Source organism: Equus przewalskii, chromosome 5, assembly GCF_037783145.1.
Source record: "Equus przewalskii isolate Varuska chromosome 5, EquPr2, whole genome shotgun sequence".
NCBI classification, from domain to species: Eukaryota; Metazoa; Chordata; class Mammalia; order Perissodactyla; family Equidae; genus Equus; species Equus przewalskii.
Genome location: NC_091835.1, coordinates 47,338,388 through 47,358,865, shown reverse-complemented (window position 1 = coordinate 47,358,865; position 20,478 = coordinate 47,338,388). Strand labels below are relative to the sequence as shown.

At 43.3% G+C, this 20,478-nt stretch overlaps 1 protein-coding gene and 1 long non-coding RNA gene across 5 annotated transcripts in view; one reads left to right on the top strand and one right to left on the bottom strand.

Moving 5' to 3' along the window:
* AEBP2 (AE binding protein 2) overlaps window positions 1-3,341 on the bottom strand; it is a 95,611-nt gene extending 92,270 nt beyond the window's left edge. The window contains exon 1 of one of the 3 annotated variants that reach the window (XR_011540320.1): window positions 2,620-3,341. Coding sequence is in view for 2 of the 3 variants with exons in the window: in XM_070620742.1 (XP_070476843.1) it covers window positions 2,620-3,281 (662 nt within the window). In the remaining variant the exon portion in view is untranslated. The remainder of the gene's footprint in view (window positions 1-2,619) is intronic. The other 2 variants (XM_070620742.1, XM_070620741.1) reach the window with 2 other exon arrangements.
* LOC103546731 (uncharacterized) lies at window positions 2,165-11,233 on the top strand. Of its 2 annotated transcripts, XR_543742.2 has the most exons (3): window positions 2,165-2,400; window positions 7,903-7,995; window positions 11,071-11,233. It is a non-coding gene; the product is annotated as an uncharacterized lncRNA (long non-coding RNA). The 2 variants fall into 2 exon arrangements; XR_011540321.1 differs by lacking the exon at window positions 2,165-2,400 and having other exon boundaries at window positions 7,796-7,995.
* Window positions 11,234-20,478: the final 9,245 nt, after the last annotated feature.

Genomic DNA, 20,478 nt, shown 5'->3' with positions numbered 1-20,478 from the left:
TTTTTTGTACCAAGTATCATTTAATCATTCATAAATTAGTCACCTTTCACCACACACCACTTCCAACACATGTTCGTAAGCTGACATTTTGGATCACAAGCTTTAGTATCTAAGTTTTTATATTTAGTTCTTCTCTAAAAAAAAGGACTTACAGTTAAAAACATTTAAGAGAGTTCAACAAAATCTAAAGTATTTTAGATCACTCAAAAGTGCAGTCTAATTTCAAAGTGATTAAAAAAACTGAAGTCCCACAGAAAGAGTAAAATCTAATGAGAATAAAATCATTGTAATAGGAATGCCTCAAGTTTCTTTAAAAGCACTTTAAAACCACCATATCCTTCCATCCTTTACAAAAATAAAGACTTCCTACCATGAAATCAATCTATAAAATCCACAAAGACGGGGGTAATCTGCAGGACAGTTTGTAAGAATTATGCATCTTTTCCAAATTTCAAACTCAAAAGAAAATTCAAAGGCAACAAGGGGATATTTCAGGATTAAGATTATCAAGACCACAATCAGTTTCACTAGTACGTCAGGGATTTTTCATACATTACACTGAAATGGCAAAATGATTACAATATTTTGTGTCTCTAATTAGAGTATTAAGGAAAGTAAGTATGTTTAATCTTATTTGGACTTGTTGCACCAGTATCTTACTCCTTACTCTGAAATACGATGCAGAAATTAGATATTCAAGTGAATATCTAATAAATATGAAATGAAGCCAAAACTCCACGTCCTGAATGAAAATTACTTTAATAATTCACTGTCTTCTAAAGGGATGTAGTGGACAGATAGCAACTAAAAAAAAAAAACCTCTGACACATACAACCTATTACTTAAGGTGAATTATTCTAACTTTCGTCAAGTGGAAATAGCATGGCACTGGAGAACCTTTGTTCAGATCCAGCTCCACCACTTCTGTTCTACACTCACTGTTTTAAGTACGACACTCAACTTGCTTCTTCATCTGCTAAATGGAAGTCAAGATAATATCCATCTTCCACCAGAGTTGTGAGAATGAAATGATTGAGACATTTAAATTGTACAGTGGTAGGCAAGAGTGTGTGTGTCTGCGTGTGTACTAGACAAACGAAGAACTGTAGTAGATGCTGATCGTACCAACTAATGTCAACTTTCAAATATCTGCTGGTGCCGAGAAAGGAGGATACAGTGAAATGATAAACAGCACACGCTTCATTGTGCAGTTCACATCAATTTTTAATTTTCTTGTAGACATTCTCTTTTCTGCCCATGACGCTATAGTTCAGGACAATTTTTCTAAAGTCTGTACAGTCTATTTTATGCCATCCAAGATGTTTTCTTAACCAGATATCAAAGTAAATATCAAACAGAATCTAATGCTATGTTTTCAAAACATTTAGGGCTTTATACTTCTTATACCATTAAACAGAAACCAAAGTACTTATCTTCATCAGTGAACAATCCGAATTCCTAGAACTTTAGAATACTTAAACTTTTAAGTCCAAGTCAGTATCGACTGTTAAAAAATTCTACTGTTCATCAAAGCATTAGCAAATGATCGAAATAAACGCTAATACACTTTAGAAGCAGTTGAAAATACGTAACGTGGTTCTGTTAAAAAAAGTACATTAAAAACCAATTAGTTAAAATACGAAGCTTTCCAAAGAAATAAAAAGTAATGACAGTAACAACTGAAACATACTAGCACAATAAATTTTCTGTAGCGTCCCGAAAAAACGAAGCGCAGTTTTGCCAGTCTCCACGTTATTTCTAACAAGCTTTCGGAAAATGCTACTAATTCCTTCAGACCTCTCCAATACACGACTTTAAATATTATCACCTAAAATTATGACTCTCACGTTGAAGCATTACTCTATAGATTTTAAACCGCATACTACTGTACCTTCTAGACTGTATTTTGTCACGATTCCAACTCCCTTTGATTCCGCAAAGTTATTGTAAAGGACACCAATTCATGATTCTTTTCTACAATGATTTATACACGTTTTAAACTTTCTCCCAGATTCGACCACAAAACAAGAGAAGCTATTCAATCACGCTGGAGACCACATTAATGACTACAAGAGGAATTTTGGAAGTAGTGATTAAATATTTTTAAAAAGTCTTTTCTTTTTTAAGCAGAGGAAAGTGATAGTTGGGGGTCTCCTCCCTGAACAAGGAAGTTCTCTTAAATCCAGGCGAGACCAGCCATGTTGGAAAACACTTGTCAATTACAGCTCTGACAAGTGTTCGCGAACACGGCGGGAGGAAGCTAACCTTGTGTACCGAGGTGTGTACATCAAGGCCCTCTTCGCTCCGCCCGAGGACGTGGGCCTACTTCGGGGATCGTTTCCGAGTTAGAGCTGTCCTCAGGTCCGCCAGGAGTGCCGAGCCCAGGAGAAAGAGGGCGGGGTAAGGAGAGTTGGGGGGGAAATGGTTTGAGAGTTGGAAGCCGCTATCCGCTGCGAGAGGGGCGCGGCGGCCGGGAGCGATTTCCGAGTTGAGAGCTTGGGGGAGGGGCCGAGGATGCGGGGAGCAGGGGGATCTCAGCAAAAAGTCCCCCTGGTCCCCTCGGAGGGGCCCCGGAGTGCCAGAGGAGGGAGGGAAGGGGAAACGCTTCAGTGCACTGACCTGTCCTCCGAGTCCATGCGGCTCAGGGGTTCCCCATCCGACGACATCTCCAAGCTGCCTCGCCGGCCCCCCGAGGTCGCGCTGCTTCCGCCTCCCCCGGTCCCGTAGCCCTCGTCGCCGCCGCTGGAGACGACGCTGCTGCTACTGCTGCCGCCCCCGCCGCCGCCCTGGCTGCCCCGCGGTCCCTTGGGCTCCTCCAGGCCCTCCTTGCCGTCCCCATCCCCGCTGCTGCTGCTGGCGGCGCCCGGGCTCAGCGAGCGCGTCTCGTCGCTGCTGCTCCCGCCGCTGCTGCCCACCAGGCTCTCGGCGCTGCTCTCCTCCTCGCCCCCGCCGCTGCTGCTGCTCTCGTCTTCCTCCTCCTCGTCCTCCTCCTCGTCCTCGTCCTCCCCGGCCTGGCTGGCGCTCTCGGGGCTCGGCTCCGACATCGTCTCCGCCTCGCCGCCCCCCACTCCGCCGCCGCCGCCGCCCCCACTACCGCCGCCGTTCAGCAGCAGCGCCGCCACCGCCTCGGCCTCCGCCTCCTCTTCCTCTTCCTCCTCTTCCTCCTCCTCCTCGGGGGGCTCAGCCCGGCCCCGCGCCGCCGGCCCGGGGCTGCCAGGGGGCAGGGGGCTCAGGCGGGAGAGCTCCTCCAGGTCGGCCATGTCGGTGATAGCGGCGGCCATGGCGGCGCCTGCTCCTCCTCCTCCTCCTCCTCCTCCTCCCGGCCGCCGCCGCCTCCCTCTCTCGACTCTCGCTCCCTCGCCCCCTCCCGAACGCCCAAAACTCCTCCGACGCCGCTGCAGAGCAGGAGGAGGGCCCGCGAGCTGCGTCAGCCTGCACACGCGCTACGGAGCCCGCGCGGGGACAGGCGCGCCGCTGCGCGCACTCACGCGGAGACGGCTGCGCGCCTGCGCGGCGGCACGCGGTGGCGCCTCCCCCGGGCCGCGGGCTCCGCACCCCGGCCCCCGCCCGGCCCCGCCCGCAGCAGCGAGTGCTCAGAGTTTCCTCGGGGGCTTCCCACGCCTTCCCCGGCCTCGCGGCGGGCGAGCCACGCCGAGCGAAAAGCAGAGTGCGGGCCGGGGATTTTAACCCGTACGTTCTCACGATGAAGTCATTCATCCCGGGGGTGTTTGGGGAGTGTCCCCTGTGTACAGGCCCTGAGCCAGGAATCGAAGTCCCTGGTCTTCTGAGAGCTTGCAGTCGACGCGGAGAGGAGATGAAAATGAATGAAAATAAATAATACAATGCAAGGTCCTAAATCCATATAAGCACCATAAAGCTACAGGTTTTCGTCCAACCTGCGTTTGAATACCCCCAAAAATGGTTCAGTGACAGTCTCAGAGCAAACATCTCTTACGTTCAAGATCTTCAAACTTTTTTGCTCAGAAGCCCTCAGTTTTGTATGTTCTTATCCAGTATAAAGTACCATCTACATTTTTTTCCCGCTTGTTATAAATACTTTGTAACTGTCACTTTTTTTAAATGTAACCAGTGAACTCAGAGTACCATTGGGATTTAATGCTCACCGATATTCACCTTTTAAAATACAATCTTTTTTATACTTGGACAATTTACATCCTTCCTTTATCTTCTGGAACTCATATTTACATTCCAGATCCTCTCTGGAATTTTATCCCAATAATATATTTTATATTTGAACTGCCTTCTTGATCATCTATTTCACTGTAATAAAAATGTGTATATAAATTGAAATTTAAGTATTTTTAAATTTCCTGTGATCATAAATTATTTCAACTGATCACCAACAAATATATTTCAAATATTTATAAATAGATATAAATCACAAAAGTAAAATTTTGTTGGAAATGCATCTTTCAGAGAAGGAATTGGATGAATTTTTTCAACTAGTTTGTTTTATCAGTGGATGAGTATTAATAGAATGCATTCTATTCCAAGTTTTCAATTCCATGGATATAAGCATGAAGAAAACTTGTTCACATAAATAAGTAGATGAGAATGAATGGAGTTTTGTTAGAGTAATGCCACTCAGTTCTTTGAACTCCTTCCAAATTATATGCCAAAAAATCACATAGAGATCTAACAAAGAAAAAATACTTCTAATGATCTATCAGCTGACAACTCTGATTAGGTTCTCTTTCAACTTTGTTGAAAGCAAGTAACTGACAACCACCTGACTTGTAAAAGGATGTGTTACCCATTCTCATTCACCAGCCGATTGTTCCTTTTCTGGTGTGGTGGAGGTTTTTGCATCCCCAGGGTATTGCACCCTAGTAAGATTTGGGATGGGGAAGAATTATGCCTTTCTTTTGTAAAGTAGGGGACGGACCATTGGGATAAATCAGGCTGCAAAGAAGCCCACATGACCCCAGGGCAGGTTTTCAGACAGGTCAATTTTAGGAATGGCTGCTAAGGGGAGTGAGGATCAAAGAACTGATTGCCTTAAAACAGAGTCTGTGCTCATACATATTTTGGACAATCTTCATCTGCCATGAGTACCCCAGTATTATGTCTGCTGCCTTAGGTCTTTGAGTAGCTATCATATATTCCTTATGGTGCCTCAAGGGAAAGCAGAAACAAAAGCAATATATAATAGTATGGGGCATTATGGTTTACAGATACCTTCACACGCACACATACAATGCAGAATACTAACCTCAAACATTTTAACCTCAAAGCCACTCTTTGAAATAAACAAGGAATGTATTAGCATCCTGCATTGTAAATTAAGAACTATCAGAGTTTAACTGAAAAATGCATATTAAGTGTATGTGCTTAACTGTATTAAACCCTGGAGATTAGGATTAACATTTAGCTAGGTTTATCAAAGAAAACTTCATGGAGAATGTAGGATTTGAACAGATGTGTATAGTAAGATATATAACTACATCTAAATTTAATTAGTTCCAGCTGCATCTTGAAGAGAGCCTAGACTAGAACTCTGTACAAGGGGGAATTCTAGAACTGAAACACAATAACATGGAAAAGCATAAAAATTTATTCATGGCATTGTTAATTAGCCATGAGAAAGCAAAGCTAGAAAGCTCAAAAAGAGTTAAAGATTAGATTGCAGAAAAAATCTTTTTTCTTTTTTTTTTCTTTTTTGCTGAGGAAGATTAGCCCTGAACTAACATCTGCACCAATCTTCCTATACTTTACATGTGGGTTGCCACCACAGCATGGCTGACGAGAGGTGTAGGTCCAGGCCCAGGATCCAAACCTGTGAACTCCAGGCCACCAAAGTAGAGCACACAAACTTAACCACTACACCATGTGGCCAGCCCCCTAGATTCCAGAAAATCTTGAATAAAAAGTTTAACTTTGAAAGACAATGGTATAGACTGAGATATTTTTTTGAAAGGTGTGATATGATTAAAAGTATATTGTAAGGGTATCTAATGTATAGGAGATAGGGTGAAAATTGATGGAGATTAGACATATGGAAATGGCAGGTATCAAAGCCAAAAATGAATGCTCTAGCTGCAGTATTTATGCTTAAAGACGAAAATGCGCTATCTTGGAATTGACTTTTTGGAGAAAATAGTGCACTTTCCATCACTGAAGAGTTCTTTTTTTTAACTGAAATATTTTCTGAAAATTTGAAAGAATTAAATAATAAACACCTGTACAGGGGCTGGCCGAAGGCATAGCGATTAAGTTCTCATGTTCTGCTTTGGCGGCCCAGGGTTCTCCAGTTTGGATCCTGGATGGGGACCTACACACCGCTTGGCAAGCCATGCTGCGGCAGGCATCCCACATATAAAGTAGAGGAAGATGGGCACAGATGTTAGCTCAGGGCCAGTCTTCCTCTAAATAAATAAAATAATTTTTAAAAACACCTATACACCTGCCTAGATTCATCAGTTAATAATATTTTGCCACATTTGCCAATGCTGTGTCCTTCTTCTCTCTGTCTCTTTCCTTCCGCTCTTTCCCCTGCCACTCCTTCTCCCCCTCACTCTCCTATTACCCCTACTTCTACCGCCTCTCCCTTTCTCTCTTGGTTTAGTCGTGGACATCGTGACTCTGCACGCATCCCCTTGGAGCAAGGTCACTCGCCCACATCAGCACAGTATCACAGTGTCGTTATCCCACTCACTGAAGTGTGTGACTAGAGACAGGACCTCTGGGTAACGGAGTTCCTTCAGGTGAGAGGTTGGATGAAACTGCAAGAAGCATCATCTGCAGACCAGTGCCCATCCACAAACTGTTTCTTACTGATCTGCAGCTAGATAAGTACTAACATTAGCTTCTGGAAACTTTTATAACAACTTGCCAGAGTAATTTTACGTCTGTTGAATCTAATAATAAAAATTGGGGCTCTGCTTTTGATGCCATCAGTTTCTTTTATTATTCTGGTAATTCACTTTTACTGTATTTTGCAAAAATATCAATCCACTGGAAATGTAAAAAAAAATATTTATATATATATATATATATATATATATATATATATATATAGGTCCTTCATAGATTGAGAATCACTGTTCTATAGTTCTCCTTCCTGCTTGGAGAATGTGTGATTCTATGCATAATTATAAGGTACCCTATAACCCCCCACTGCATAAGAGCTATTTGATTAGGAAAGATATTCAAACTCATCCACCACAGTACTAATGGGGTCAGATTAGCAACACTAACTTGAATTTCTCTGATTCTTCTACCTGCCAAGCCTACTAACGTAGGACATCTCCAGCTTTCTGGGAGCCACGGGGTGAGGGTCTCTCCTCTGCTCACACATTCCTCTCCCAGTGCCCCCTCCCCTGCTCTGCTCCTCCGGGCGCTGCCGCCTCCTACCAGGACCTGTGATACAAACTAAACAGCCAAAGCCATCGTGTAGCCTGAAGAAATGGAGATCATTATGTTGACCTCTTTTAGGGAAACCCCGAAGCAGACTGCTTTGCCCAATATCATATATGGTTTTCACTGAAACACCTCTTTATGTTTTCACTCAAAGCTCTGTTTCTCTTAGGGACCCAGACATGCTTTCATGGGCCTAGATTGGCGACAGCTTTGAGTAACAGCTACCCCAAGCTGTATTTATTACTCCCCATCCAATGACTAAGTCTTTCTTATAGGGCTTCTCTGTCTAATTCTCTCTTTCATTAAAATGAGCCTGTTCTAGGAAGCAGTCTCAGCCCCCATGTCAGCAGGTTTCTTTCAGCCCTGCCTCACCAGTTGGCTAGACATGCCCAGACATGCTTGAACCCCAGCAACAGACTCAGCTTAGATTCAAGCTGAGATTCCTGCTACGCCACCCGTGACATACTTCTGAAAATCTCTCTCAAATACGCAGCTATCACATGTTTTCCACCTTTGTTTCAGGTTCTTCATTCTGCGTGTTGATACTGCCATAGTGAGCAAGATCAATAGCAGCCTGATGACCTCATTCTCTGATTGACTTGGAATCTAAAAAAGGTAAGCTGGAAAGAACTAGAAGTTTGATGAAAGCTTCCCCAATCTATAGACTGTAATCCAACGAAAACCCAACCAAATAATGATGATAGTTTTTGAGTTAAAATTTCTGGAAGGATAGCCATTTTGAGTCATAACTGCTTTGGCTGGCAACTTGCTACAATAAGGACATTGTCCACATGTCTGGTATTTTGAATAGTTTCCCATTTGAATTTAGTAAAATGCTTTTCCTACAAACTATCTATGAAAGGGTAGGTAAAATGTGAAAGTTGAATAACATAAACACCACATTTTTTGTCCTTTCATATATTTTGTGTCTAACTTGCTAACCAAATAATGCAACGTTCAAAACTCTGTCAATTATTAAAGTTGAATTTGATGGGTTAGTTATTGTAGCACACAAGTTATAATACCACTTAGTACTTTATCCCTCAAATCTCTGAGAAGGCAGGAAAGAATCTAAACAAAATATTTAATTGGTGAAATATAAAAATAGTGTATCCTGGGCTGGCTGTGTGGCGCAGCGGTTAAGTGCCCACGTTCCGTTTCGCCGGCCCAGGATTCACCAGTTCAGACCCCAGATGCAGACATGGCACCACTTGGCACACCATGCTGTGGTAGGCGTCCCACATATAAAGTGGAGGAAGATGGGCATATAATGTTAGCTCAGGGCCAGGCTTCCTCAGCGAAAAGAATTGGCAGCAGTTAGTTCAGAGCTAATCTTCCTCAAGAAAAAGAACAAGTGTATCAGCAGTTTGGATAAATTACCTTGGCTTCAAGCCAAGAAAAGGCCCCCCACTCCCTTCTTTCACCTGAAGTATATATGGCATCTGTTTGACTACTAAACGTATTCATATCCTCTTTTTTTCCTTCTCTTCCCTTTCTCCCTAATTTTATTATTTACTTTTATATCTACTTTGTAGTCCTTTGTACATATTGGTAAATTACTTCAAACTATTTTTTTTAAGTGACTTCTGTTGGGTTGTTTTGTTTTTGGTTTTGCAGAATCTGCTAAGCCGTCTCCCCACTCACTCCCACCACGTGTTTCTGCTGAGCGCATGACCTCCCAGCAACACGTAAAGCTAGGTTTGGCCATGCGGCTAAGTTCCAGCCGATGAGTTGTGAGCAGAAGAGATCACATCTTCCTAAGGAAGCTGCTTGCCCTCTCTTCTCTCACTCTTTCTCTGCCCTGTGCGTGGGCTGGGACACAGACATGATGGTGGGAGTGAGCCAGCCTCAACCACACGTACCACGACCACACCCTAGGATGACAGAGCCACAGAGAGAGCAAGCCTGGGTTTCCAGATGACCTCATTTTGCAATGCCACTCACCCCTACGGACTAACAACTCAGACTTTTTATGAGTGAGAAAGAAATCTTTTATCTAGTTTCTCTCTTCTAAACCAGCCAAAACAATATACTAATTAATGCAGGTAAAATAAACAAACATACAAACATGGTTTCCTATCTCCCAGAAATCGGAGGCCTTCAGGTCTTCAATTTCCTGACCCTACATCTATAAACTTATCTGTATCCTCACGCATTTTTTTTTCCCTATGCAAGCTAAGCTTTCTACTGTGGCCAACTCTTACGTGTCCTAAAAAGGGGGCGGGGAAGACCACATATGTTCTATTTTTTTCCTCCTCTTCTTCTTGGGCACGTGGCTGCCCAGCTGGAGACCACATTTCCCAGCCTCCTTTAAGCGCCCTTACACTCAGCTAATAAACCTAAGCATATTTGGTCAATCCAAGTGTTGGATTCTTTTGGATAGAGAATAGTAGCTACCAAAGAAATGTACGTATGACCAGTTCTGGAAGCTCAGTGAAATTCTAGCTCTCTTTGTCCTTTTAGGTGCTCTGCTGACATGCTGAATGAAAGATATGCTCAAGACGTACAAAAACATTTCAGACACAGGATTCTGTGCCCTCTAGTCACCAAGATGGAATCAGAAATCCCAATGGCTTAACACACGTCAGCTTAGGAATCAGGAGGCATCCTTAAGTTATCAGATAACAAAACTTGCTATTCGTGCAAACATAAGAAAAGTCTCCTAACTACTGCAGACATCCCCATACCCTGAGTAACTTTAATTTCACTGTTTCTAAGGTTCATCATACTATTTAACAAATCACTAGCTTCCTCAATACAAAATCCATTTTTATATTCATTATGACAATTGGCAAGGGTTTATGGAGATCGTGACAGTAGAAAATTGTGCTACCAGCAACCTTTGGAATACTTTCTTTTCTTTTTTTTAATATCTCATCTTTTTCTTTTTTTTTTCCTTGTTAAAGATTGGCCCTGAGCTAACGTCTGTCACCAATCTTTTTTTTCTTCTTCTTCTCCACAAAGCCCCCCAGAACATAGTTGTATATTCTAGTTGTAGGTCCTTCTGTCTCTGCTATGTGGGTCGCCACCTCAGCGTGGCTTGATGAACGTTCCTAGGTCTGTGCCCAGGACCAAACCAGCGAAACCCTGGGCCACTGAGGCGAAGTGTGCGAACTTAACCACTCAGCCATGGGGCTGGCCCCCAAGTATGTTGCTTTCTGATCTAAAGCTAGCTGAAGACTGCTGAACTGGACTGGCCTTTGTTCCTTTAGCATGTTAGTTGACCCTTTATAGAATCAAAGCTTACGTTCTTGGCACATACATCATATCATTTTTTTTTTTTTTTGAGGAAGATTAGCCCTGAGCTAACTACTGCCAGTCCTCCTCTTTTTTTGCTGAGGAAGCCTGGCCCTGAGCTAACATCCGTGCCCATATTCCTCTACTTTATACATGGGACGCCTACCACAGCATGGCGTGCCAAGCGGTGCCATGTCCGCACCCGGGATCCGAACCGGCGAACCCCGGGCCGCCGAGAAGCAGAACACGCGAACTTAACCGCTGCGCCACTGGGCCAGCCCCTCATATCATATTAACTATGTTGAAATACAGTATTTTAAACTAAATTACCAAAATTTTAACACTTAGGGGTAGTTCCATGACTAAATTCTCACCAAAAGAACATGAGCAGAGGTAACGCATACAACTTCCACCTAATTCGTTCTTGCCTTTCTTTCCTACGTGCTGGAACAGGGCTGTGCCGTTGACCCAGCTTCAACATGTAGTGCTGGTGACACAACATATGGAAGGAATATGAGCCCCCGAGAGACTTCATGGTGCAGAGCTGCGTGTCAGTCTAAACTGGCCAGACTGTTACATGGCAGAGAAATAAACTTCTGTCTTATTTAAGCTACTATATTTTAGGGTCCTTTCTTTTTTAGTGAAAACTTAGCCTTTACTCAAATTAAGAAAACCTTACACCTTGAGCCGGCAGCTTACATATCTTTTTCTGTGTCTTCAACCCCACCGTCAATACTGCCTCCTTGTTTTCAATTCATGAACATGATCAAGTCTTTCCATCCTTATAAAGTATTGATTTCATTTTCATCCAAACTTCTAAAAATATGAACTATAGTTGCTTTTTCCACTTTCTCACCTCCCCTACACTGTCTCTGTACTGCAATATTATAGCCAGCCCCAGTACAGGTTTTAAAACTACTTTCAGTAAAATCATTCATTGACAAAACTACAAGATACTCTCAGTTCTGATCTTACAAACTTGCTATCACATTACAATGAAAAGAAGTCTGAGACCAAGTTCTGCACTGCATTCTTTGTCACATTTTTTCTTTTTCTTTTTTTTTTTTTTGAGAAAGATTAGCCCTGAGTTAACATCTGCTGCCAGTCTTCCTCTTTTTGCTGAGGAAGACTGGCCCTGAGCTAACATCCACCCCCATCTTCCTCTACTTTATCACATTTTTATCATCTTTATCACATTTTCTCCTCTCCTCTGCCCTCCTTGCCTCTCCTCTCTTACTTCTGTGATGCCATACTCATCTAGATTGCTGATATCTTTCATGGTTTCTCTTGACTTTCCTGTTTTGTTTTGTTTTTTAAAGATTTTTTTTTCCTTTTTCACCCCAAAGCCCCCCGGTACATAGTTGTATATGCTTTGTTGTGGGTCCTTCTAGTTGTGGCATGTGGGATGCCACCTCAGCATGGCCCAATGAGCAGCGCCATGTCTGCACACAGGACTCGAACCAAGGAAACACCAGGCTGCCTGCAGCGGAGCGCACGAACTTAACCACTCGGCCACGGGGCCAGCCCCCTTGACTTTCCTGTTTTTCAAATGTTGATTCCTAAGTCTATATCCTTAGCCAACTGTCTTCTTGTTCTACAAGGTCTTCCTGGTAAATAACATCCATTCTGCTGGTTCTGATATCTGATGAGAGCCTCCCAGATTCCTCCTCCACACTGCCAGAGAGCACTGATGCCTCCTTGAAGCAGAGGACTCTTTTTTTTTTTAAGGAAGATTAGCCCTGAGCTAACATCCACCACCAACCCTCCTCTTTTTGCTGCGGAAGACTGGCCCTGAGCTAACATCAATGCCCATCCTCCTCTACTTTATATGTGAGGTGCCTGCCAAAGCATGGCTTGCCAAGCGGTGCATAGGTCCATACCCCGGATCCAAACTGGTGAACCCTGGGCCGCCAAAGCAGAATGTGCCAACTTACCCACCAGGTAGACCCCAAGAAGAGGACTCAATTTACACAGGAACTGATAGACAAAATGTTAGATGTCTCTGTCTCACAGTCTCTTTGGCCCTTCAGCAGCTGTCGGATTCTTTTAGTAAATATCAACAGCATCCATTGATTCGACTAGGTGGAAGCTAAGCTTGCCCTCCCCCTAACATTGATATCAGGTGATAGATTACAAGAAAAGCAAAATTTGGACAAAATTCTTCCAAACACATAAGTTTTATTAGCAAGTGGGTAGAAAAGGCGGCTGCAGCAATATTCAAACAGACTCAGCCAAACTTCTATTCAGGTCTGTGAGTAGATGCCTCCAAGAGTTGATTGGAAGACATTGCGGAGAGGTGGGTGACATAGAATCAGATAGAACTTAGACTGAGAAGGTAGTAGGTTGCTGGGCTTTGCAACAACTTATTTAACAAATATTGATTATATTGAGTACCTACTATGTGTCAGACACTGTTCTGGGTAGACAGCTATGAGTAAAACCAATAAAAATCCCTGCTTTTATGGAATTTACTCTCTCATCAGGTGTTCTTTTTTTTTTTAAAGATTTTATTTTTTTCGTTTTTCTCCCCAAAGCCCCCTAGTACATAGTTGTATATTCTTTGTTGTGGGTCCTTCCAGTTGTGGCATGTGGGACACTGCCTCAGCGTGGTTTGATGAGCTGTGCCATGTCCGCGCCCAGGATTCGAACCAACGAAACACTGGGCCACCTGCAGCAGAGTGGGAAAACCTAACCACTCGGCCACGGGGCAGCCCCTCATCAGGTGTTCTTGTACTTCATTTGCACAAGAGCAATAGGGCTGTGAAATCTTTCTAGCTGGCCATGTATCTGGAACACCGTTCACTTCACCGAGGAACATGTATTTCTAACATCTCTTATGCTAATTAATGAACCTTCTGGTATAAATTTCAATGAAGATCCTTGAAATGCTTAAGTAGCCATCTGGGAAGTATGGATTCCTGATTAGGGCTCTTCAGATTATAACTAACCACCCCTAGATCACAAATTCCTAATAAGGTAACTCTAATGATAACTACCCTCCTCTAGAATGTAGATTAAAGTTAATTTACTCACAAATACATTACACTGTCTATAAGGAAGTATTTTAAAGTAAATTATAACAGATGTAATAAAACAACATGGCAGGAAGCGTGGTTGCCCAGAGCTCCCAAGTTCCACATATGGATTTTATTGATTTATTTAAGTTTTAATTTTTATTTAATTTAATTTTTTTTTTTAAGGAAGGTTAGTCCTGAGCCAATATCTGCTGCCAATCCTCCTCTTTTTGCTGAGGAAGACTGGCCCTGAGCTAACATCCGTGCCCATCTTCCTCCACTTTATATGTGGGACGCCTACCACAGCATGGATTGCCAAGCTCTGCCATGTCCGCACCCAGGATCCAAACCAGCAAACCCTGGGCCACTGAAGCAGAACATGCACACTTAACCGATGCGCCACCAGGCCGGCCCCTTATTTATTTTTTTTAAAGATTTTCTTTTTTGTTTTTCTCCCCAAAGCCCCTGGTACATAGTTGTATATCCTTAGTTATGAATTCTTCCAGTTGTGGCACCTGGGATGCCACGTCAGCATGACTTGATGAGCCGTGCCATGTCCGCACCCGGGATCTGGACCGGCGAAAGCCTGGGCTGCTGAAGTGGAGCATGAGAACTTAACCACTCAGGCACGGGACTGGCCCACACATATGGATTTTAAAATACTGAAAGTTACCACCTCCCTTTGGCACCCCTATGTCATGTCCTTCCCATGATCCAGCAACAACATGGACAAAAAAGGCACATCAGGGTCCTTCAGGCCCCTCCTATTATAACATGGTTTGCAATCATTCTGAACGGCCAGTGCCCATACCATACCAATCATTGAATATTTTGAATACCACTCTTGCTCAAATCTTTGGCCAAGAAAAAGCTGGCAAGACTCTGAATCTTAACCTTAAATACCTTGGGGGAAGTGTTACCAACACAAACACAAGTTCATTTACCTGTCATATAGGAGGGCCAATAACTGGAATGCCCGGCTTGTGGCAAGGAAAGAGGTTTATTATTGAAAGGCTGCCAGACAAGGAGATGGGAGTTAAAACTAAGAGTCACATCCTCAAAGGGAAAAAGGTAGGGGTTTTTATCTGGGGTTTTAGGTAGGGGAGGAAGTGCATGTGGCATTGCTGGTTGGCACCTTCCCACCAGCTAGCATTTGGCTTTGAAGGCTAGATTTCTTTTCCCTTGACTGGACTATTTTGGTTAGTTTTCATCTTGAGCCTGTGTTTGGCCTTGTGAGGCTGAATCTTGATGTCTGGACCTTGACTTCCTGGAAAGACAGCTCACTCATATACTAAGGAGGGACAGAAAGACCTGGTTAGTTTTGAACAACAGTTGATTATGCTGTGTATGCACAGCTGCAGTTAGCAAAGCTTATCTCAGAGTTTTTCTTTTTTTCTTCTTCTAGCCCAGGGAAGACTTTTTTAACTCCTTTGTTCTCGGCTTCAGAAGGAATTCTAACTGTCCCAGCTTGAGCGTGGGATTCATGCCAAAATTGATTGGGATTGGCTGGGTTGCAGGACCTTTACTGTCACGTTGGGTGGGATGATGGAAATGCTTGCAGACCTTCTGCACGAGTCCATGACAGGCATCCTGGATTGCTCCAGCATCAGGGTTTTGCCAGGAGGGTAAATCAAAAGGGCAAAGAACCAAAAGAGTTGAAGATGTAAGCAGGAGAGTGGACAATGGAATGTAAGATGAGTAGAAAGGGAAGTAAAAACTGGACTTTATTAAATGATTTGCAGTAGACAATTTTATTTATATCAATGTACATTTGAAATGTTATAGGTTCTGATCCATTTACACAAATATATTCATGTAGTCCACAGATGATCTGATGATAGTGTGAATTAACACTACTTTAAAGCAATGACATTTTCCATATCTGATTGTGATATAATAAGAAATGTATATTTTGGTCTTTATCACTGACTTTTAGCCAGAGATTACAAAACCTTTGTAATTTCCTAACCGATAAAGGTGCTAGCATCTTTTGTCCTATTTGGTCTTTGACCCCGGTTCCTGACACAGAGCTCCTAAATCACTTGGAATTTCCTGGGTGTTGGGACCATCTTTTGTTCTAATGAGGTGACTTTTCTGTGGGCTCCTGGATAGCTTCAGGATGGGGGCTGGTCACCAGAAACACCAAGCCATGACTAGAAACTTGGAACTTTCTGCCCCACCCTGTCTTTCAGGGAAGTGAGAGGGGCTGGAGATTGAGTTAATAATCGATCATGCCTATGTGATGAAGCCTCCATAAAAATCCCCCAACTATGGAGTTTAGAGAACTTCCAGGTTGGCAAACAAATCCGTGAACTTGGAGGGTGGTACACCCCAACTCCACAGAGACGGAAGCTCCTCACTTGGGACCCTTCCAGACCTTACCCTATGTGTCTCTTCATCTCAATGTTCATCTGTGTCTTTTATCATATCCTTTAGCATATAATAAACTGGCAAACCTAAGTATTTCCCTGATTTTGGTGAGCTGTTCTAGAAAATTATTGAAGCCAAGGAGGGGTTTTTGGAACCCCAATTTATAGCCCATAGATCAGAAGTACAGGTGACAATCTGACTTGTGGTTGACATCTGAAGTGGGGGCACTGTTGCAGAACTGAGCCCTTAACTTGTGGGATCTAACGTTAACTCTAGATAGATAGTGTTAGAGTTGAATTGAATTACAGGACAACCAGCAGGTGTCGGAGAGTTGATTCACACATCTGGTGTCAGAAGTATTGTGAGTGTGAGAGTAAAGAAAAACACAGTGTGATTTTCCTAGACACTTACAGTAACAAGGAAAATGAAATATGCACCCTTGCCATCAACTTCTGAGGAATATGGACAGAATGGGTCTTCAAGGACATCACAGCGTTCATTGGTGTTTATACTATGTCCAATGTTTCATTTCACTAGAGGAAGGTCTAGCTAGTAGTTGAATAATCAGTTTGGCTGGAGTGTATGGTAAGTGAAAGAGAGTAGTGGGGCATTGTTGTTTTGAAAAGATAGCTAAGGAGACAGCATGTGTCTCAGATTATTTGTCACAGCAAAAAATTCAAAACTGGGGAATGGAAGTAATGTGCAAATATTGAAAACCTGTTATGTGCGAGTCTTGTTCTTGCAAACTAACCTGAGCCAATTTGGGCATGCACAACTTTTAGGTTCTTTTTGGTAGATACAAGAAGCCAGAAAATTTCTCTTTAATTAAAAGCAAGATTCCCGAGGGAGAATTGGGTCAGTCACCCAGAATCCTCCAGTATTCTTGGCCAGAGACCCCTTAAAGGATTTAACCTAGGGCATCATTGCTAAGGGTATAGGTTACAGGCCTCTTGGGATTTGTACACTCTGTTTTGCACGAGTAGAGAGAGTCTTTGGAGTATTTTTAGATAATTACATATCTTGAATATCTTTCATGTTGCTAGAAAAAAAATTCATTTCTAACATGCATCATGTTGGTCAACAGGCCACTGTTTTTACCAGTAAAATCCATGTCTCACATTTAGTCTGCAAATTACAAAGTGTCGTTGTTGATCAAGACACTGGAGGGGCTGGCCCCATGGCTGAGTGGTTAAGTTCGCTCGCTCTGCTTCGGTGGCCCAGGGTTTCACTGGTTCGGATCCTGGGCGGGGACAAGGCACCACTCATCAAGCCATGTCGAGGTGGCATCCCACATGCCACAAGTAGAAGGACCCACAACTGAAAATACACAACTACGTACCGGGGGGATATGGGGAGAAAAAAAGCAAAAATAAGAAAATAAAGGTTTAAAAATAAATAAAGGCTTAAAAAAAAAAGACACTGGTAACAGAAACATTTGTAAAATCTGCCTCTGAATGTCAGAAAACAACTCCCCTCAGACTGTGCATTCTTTTCTTTCTTCAGCTTTATATCATGAAGATTTTTTTTAAGTTTTTATTTTTCCTTTTTCTTCCCAAAGCCCCCCAGTACATAGTTGTATATTTTAGTTGTGGGTCTTTCTAGTTGTGGCATGTGGGATGCCGCCTCAGTGTGGCCTGACGAGTGGTGCCATGTCTGCTCCCAGGATTTGAACCAGCGAAACTCTGGGCCACCGCAGCGGAGCCTGAGAACCTAACCACTCCGCCACAGGGCCGGCCCCTGAAGATTTTTATATATACAGAAAGTAGAGAGCAGAGTATAATGTACACTCACATACTCATCACCTAGATTTAATAATTCTTAACATTTTACCATATTTGTTCAAGTATTGTTACCAAGCTCTAAGGGACGGGTGCCCTGCAAGTGGGTCCTTTTGCTTGGAGCCCCTGGCACCAATAGAAGGAGACGGGGTTCGGATAGCAGAGCAGAAACTGTACTCATTGATCCACGAACGGAGGAGGCAGAGCTCAAGCTCTAACGCTCCTTCTTCCTAAAGGGGAAGTGAGCAGGGTTCCTATGGGATGTGAAGGGGGAGAGGTCTCCTCAAAATCACTTGGGGCAGGGGCATTTGGGGCATGCACAGATCTTCCCTTCTTGCAAGTGGCACCTTTTGCACACTTTTCCTTTTGCTCGTGGCACCCTATCGCCACTTTGGACCTTTCTGATTTGGACTGGTTTTGCCATTTGGCCACCTGGCGATGTTCTGCCTTGGCTCCTATAAGCAAACATAACTTATAAACAAAGCATTAGGCATGAAAAGTGTTTTAGGCACTTCCCTGGGTGACAGTATTATATGGTTAATTATAGACATGATGACATTTCACTGTTAAATACTTTAACATGCACTTCAACAACCTAAATACGTTTCCCCATGATCACAATACCATTATCACACTTAATAAAATTAGCAGTAATTCCCTAATATCCTCTAACACTGTCTGAACTCAGATTTCCACATTTGTCCCCTAAGTGTCTTTTACAATTGCTTTTTAAAAACCTGACCCAATGAGGATCTTGCCTTCCCTTTCCTTGTTACTGGTTTGTACCTGCTGGATGAGAATGCTGGCAGCATCTGGGTTTATGGCTTCATCCAAATGGTACACACATAGCCTCACAATATATATGTTAAAATATTTTAAAGAAAATGACACACCTCACAATGACTTTACCAGATATTTTCACCACCATTATCTCATTTGTCTCTTTCCCACAGAGGAAGAAGTTTTCCAAAGGACTTAGCCAGGCTAACATGCGTTCTCTATAGAAAAGACCTTTCTTTTCTTTTTTTTTTTTTTGAGGAAGATTAGCCCTGAGCTAACATCTGCTGCCAATCCTCCTCTTTTTTGCTTAGGACGACTGGCCCCGAGCTAACAACTGTGCCTATCTTCCGCTACTTTTTATGTGGGATGCCTGCCACAGCATGGCCTGACAAGCGGCGCGTAGGTCTGTGCCTGGGATCCCAACTGGTGAACCCCAGGCCGCAGAAGTGGAACATGCAAACTTCACTGCTGTGCCACCGGGCCGGCACCTGAAAAGACCCTTCTAATCAATTTGGGAATTCTGAAGTTAAAAAGAACAAATGATTCCAAGACCAGACTTTGAGAAACACTGAGGCATGGCATAACATGCAAACCCTTAGGTATGACTCTGCAGCCTCCCTAGGATTTGGCCTCAAACCACTTCTCTACTGTCTTCTATACCCACACAGGTACCCTGAGGTGTTAAATGTTCACTGACAGGGCCAGGACTGGGGTGAGGAGAGATGCCTAGGACAGAAGATGGAAGGAGACAGTTCTCTCAAATGCCGTGCCTGCACTTGCCTTACCCCGAGAGTGTCATATCCTTAAATTTTGCGTCCTAGTCACCTCTCTCACCTCATCCTAGTTGCTGCCTTGCTCTGGCACTTCACATATACATGCAATTTCAGCGTGGCCTGAAAATCCACTGAGTTTGAGGTTGCCTCTTATAAAAATTTTGGAAATCAGAGCTTCCGGGTTGGTGAACACCTGGACATGCAGGGAGCGTGGCGCACCCGCAGAAGGCATGGAAGCTCCGCCCCTTCCCCATACCTTGCCCTGTGCATCTCTTCCATCTGGCTGTTACTGAGTTATATCCTTTTATATCAACCAGTGATCTAGAATCACAAAGAGAATACTTTGAGATGGGAAGAAATCTGAGGAAATGTGTCATTTTTGTAAGCTGCTGATCTCCTGAACATTTCTCCAAGCTACTCAGACATGTGTCTTATCTAAACAAAGAGGCATCTTCAGAAGTTCTTCACAAACATCCCAAGAAATCATAAAATAAGGTCATCTGACCTTTGCCTATACAAACAAATGATGTTTAAATCTTCCCACTGACTGAAGAATGGAAACCTCATCAAAAAATAGTTTCAGAGAGACTGGAGAAGGAAGCAAGAGGTGACAGCACAACTCTCAAATTGTGTGTTCCTTGTACTACATGAATATAGTCATTTACAGTAAAATCATGGCATTATTATTTTAAAAACTGACAAATAAAAATGGCAAGCAATAGCATATATTGGAGAATATGAGGAAGCCATTTGGTATAAACCTAATTCGGCCTGAGCTTGTCTTTCCAAAAGGGCCTGACTGAGGCCGTTGAGCATGCGTTGTATATCTGCTTTAGAGATTCCCCATGGCAAGAGCAAAGGCCCTTGAGATAAAGGTCCAACTTCCCTCCCCCTCCCAATGTTGGCATTTCTTTAAGCATTAAGCATCTTTCCTTAGGCTAGGAACTGATTGCTGCGCTCACCTGTGACCACCCAGCTCCAGACAATAGACTTGCCTCCTGTTACGCCCTCCGAGATAGCAGACCACTACCTGCTGTGTCCATCAAGCGCTGTGCCGACAGGGCAATCTCGTGACTGTTGTGGGAGGGACATTTCAATCCTATGTGAACCATCCTGTATGGGGGTATATAACCACTCTGTATACCT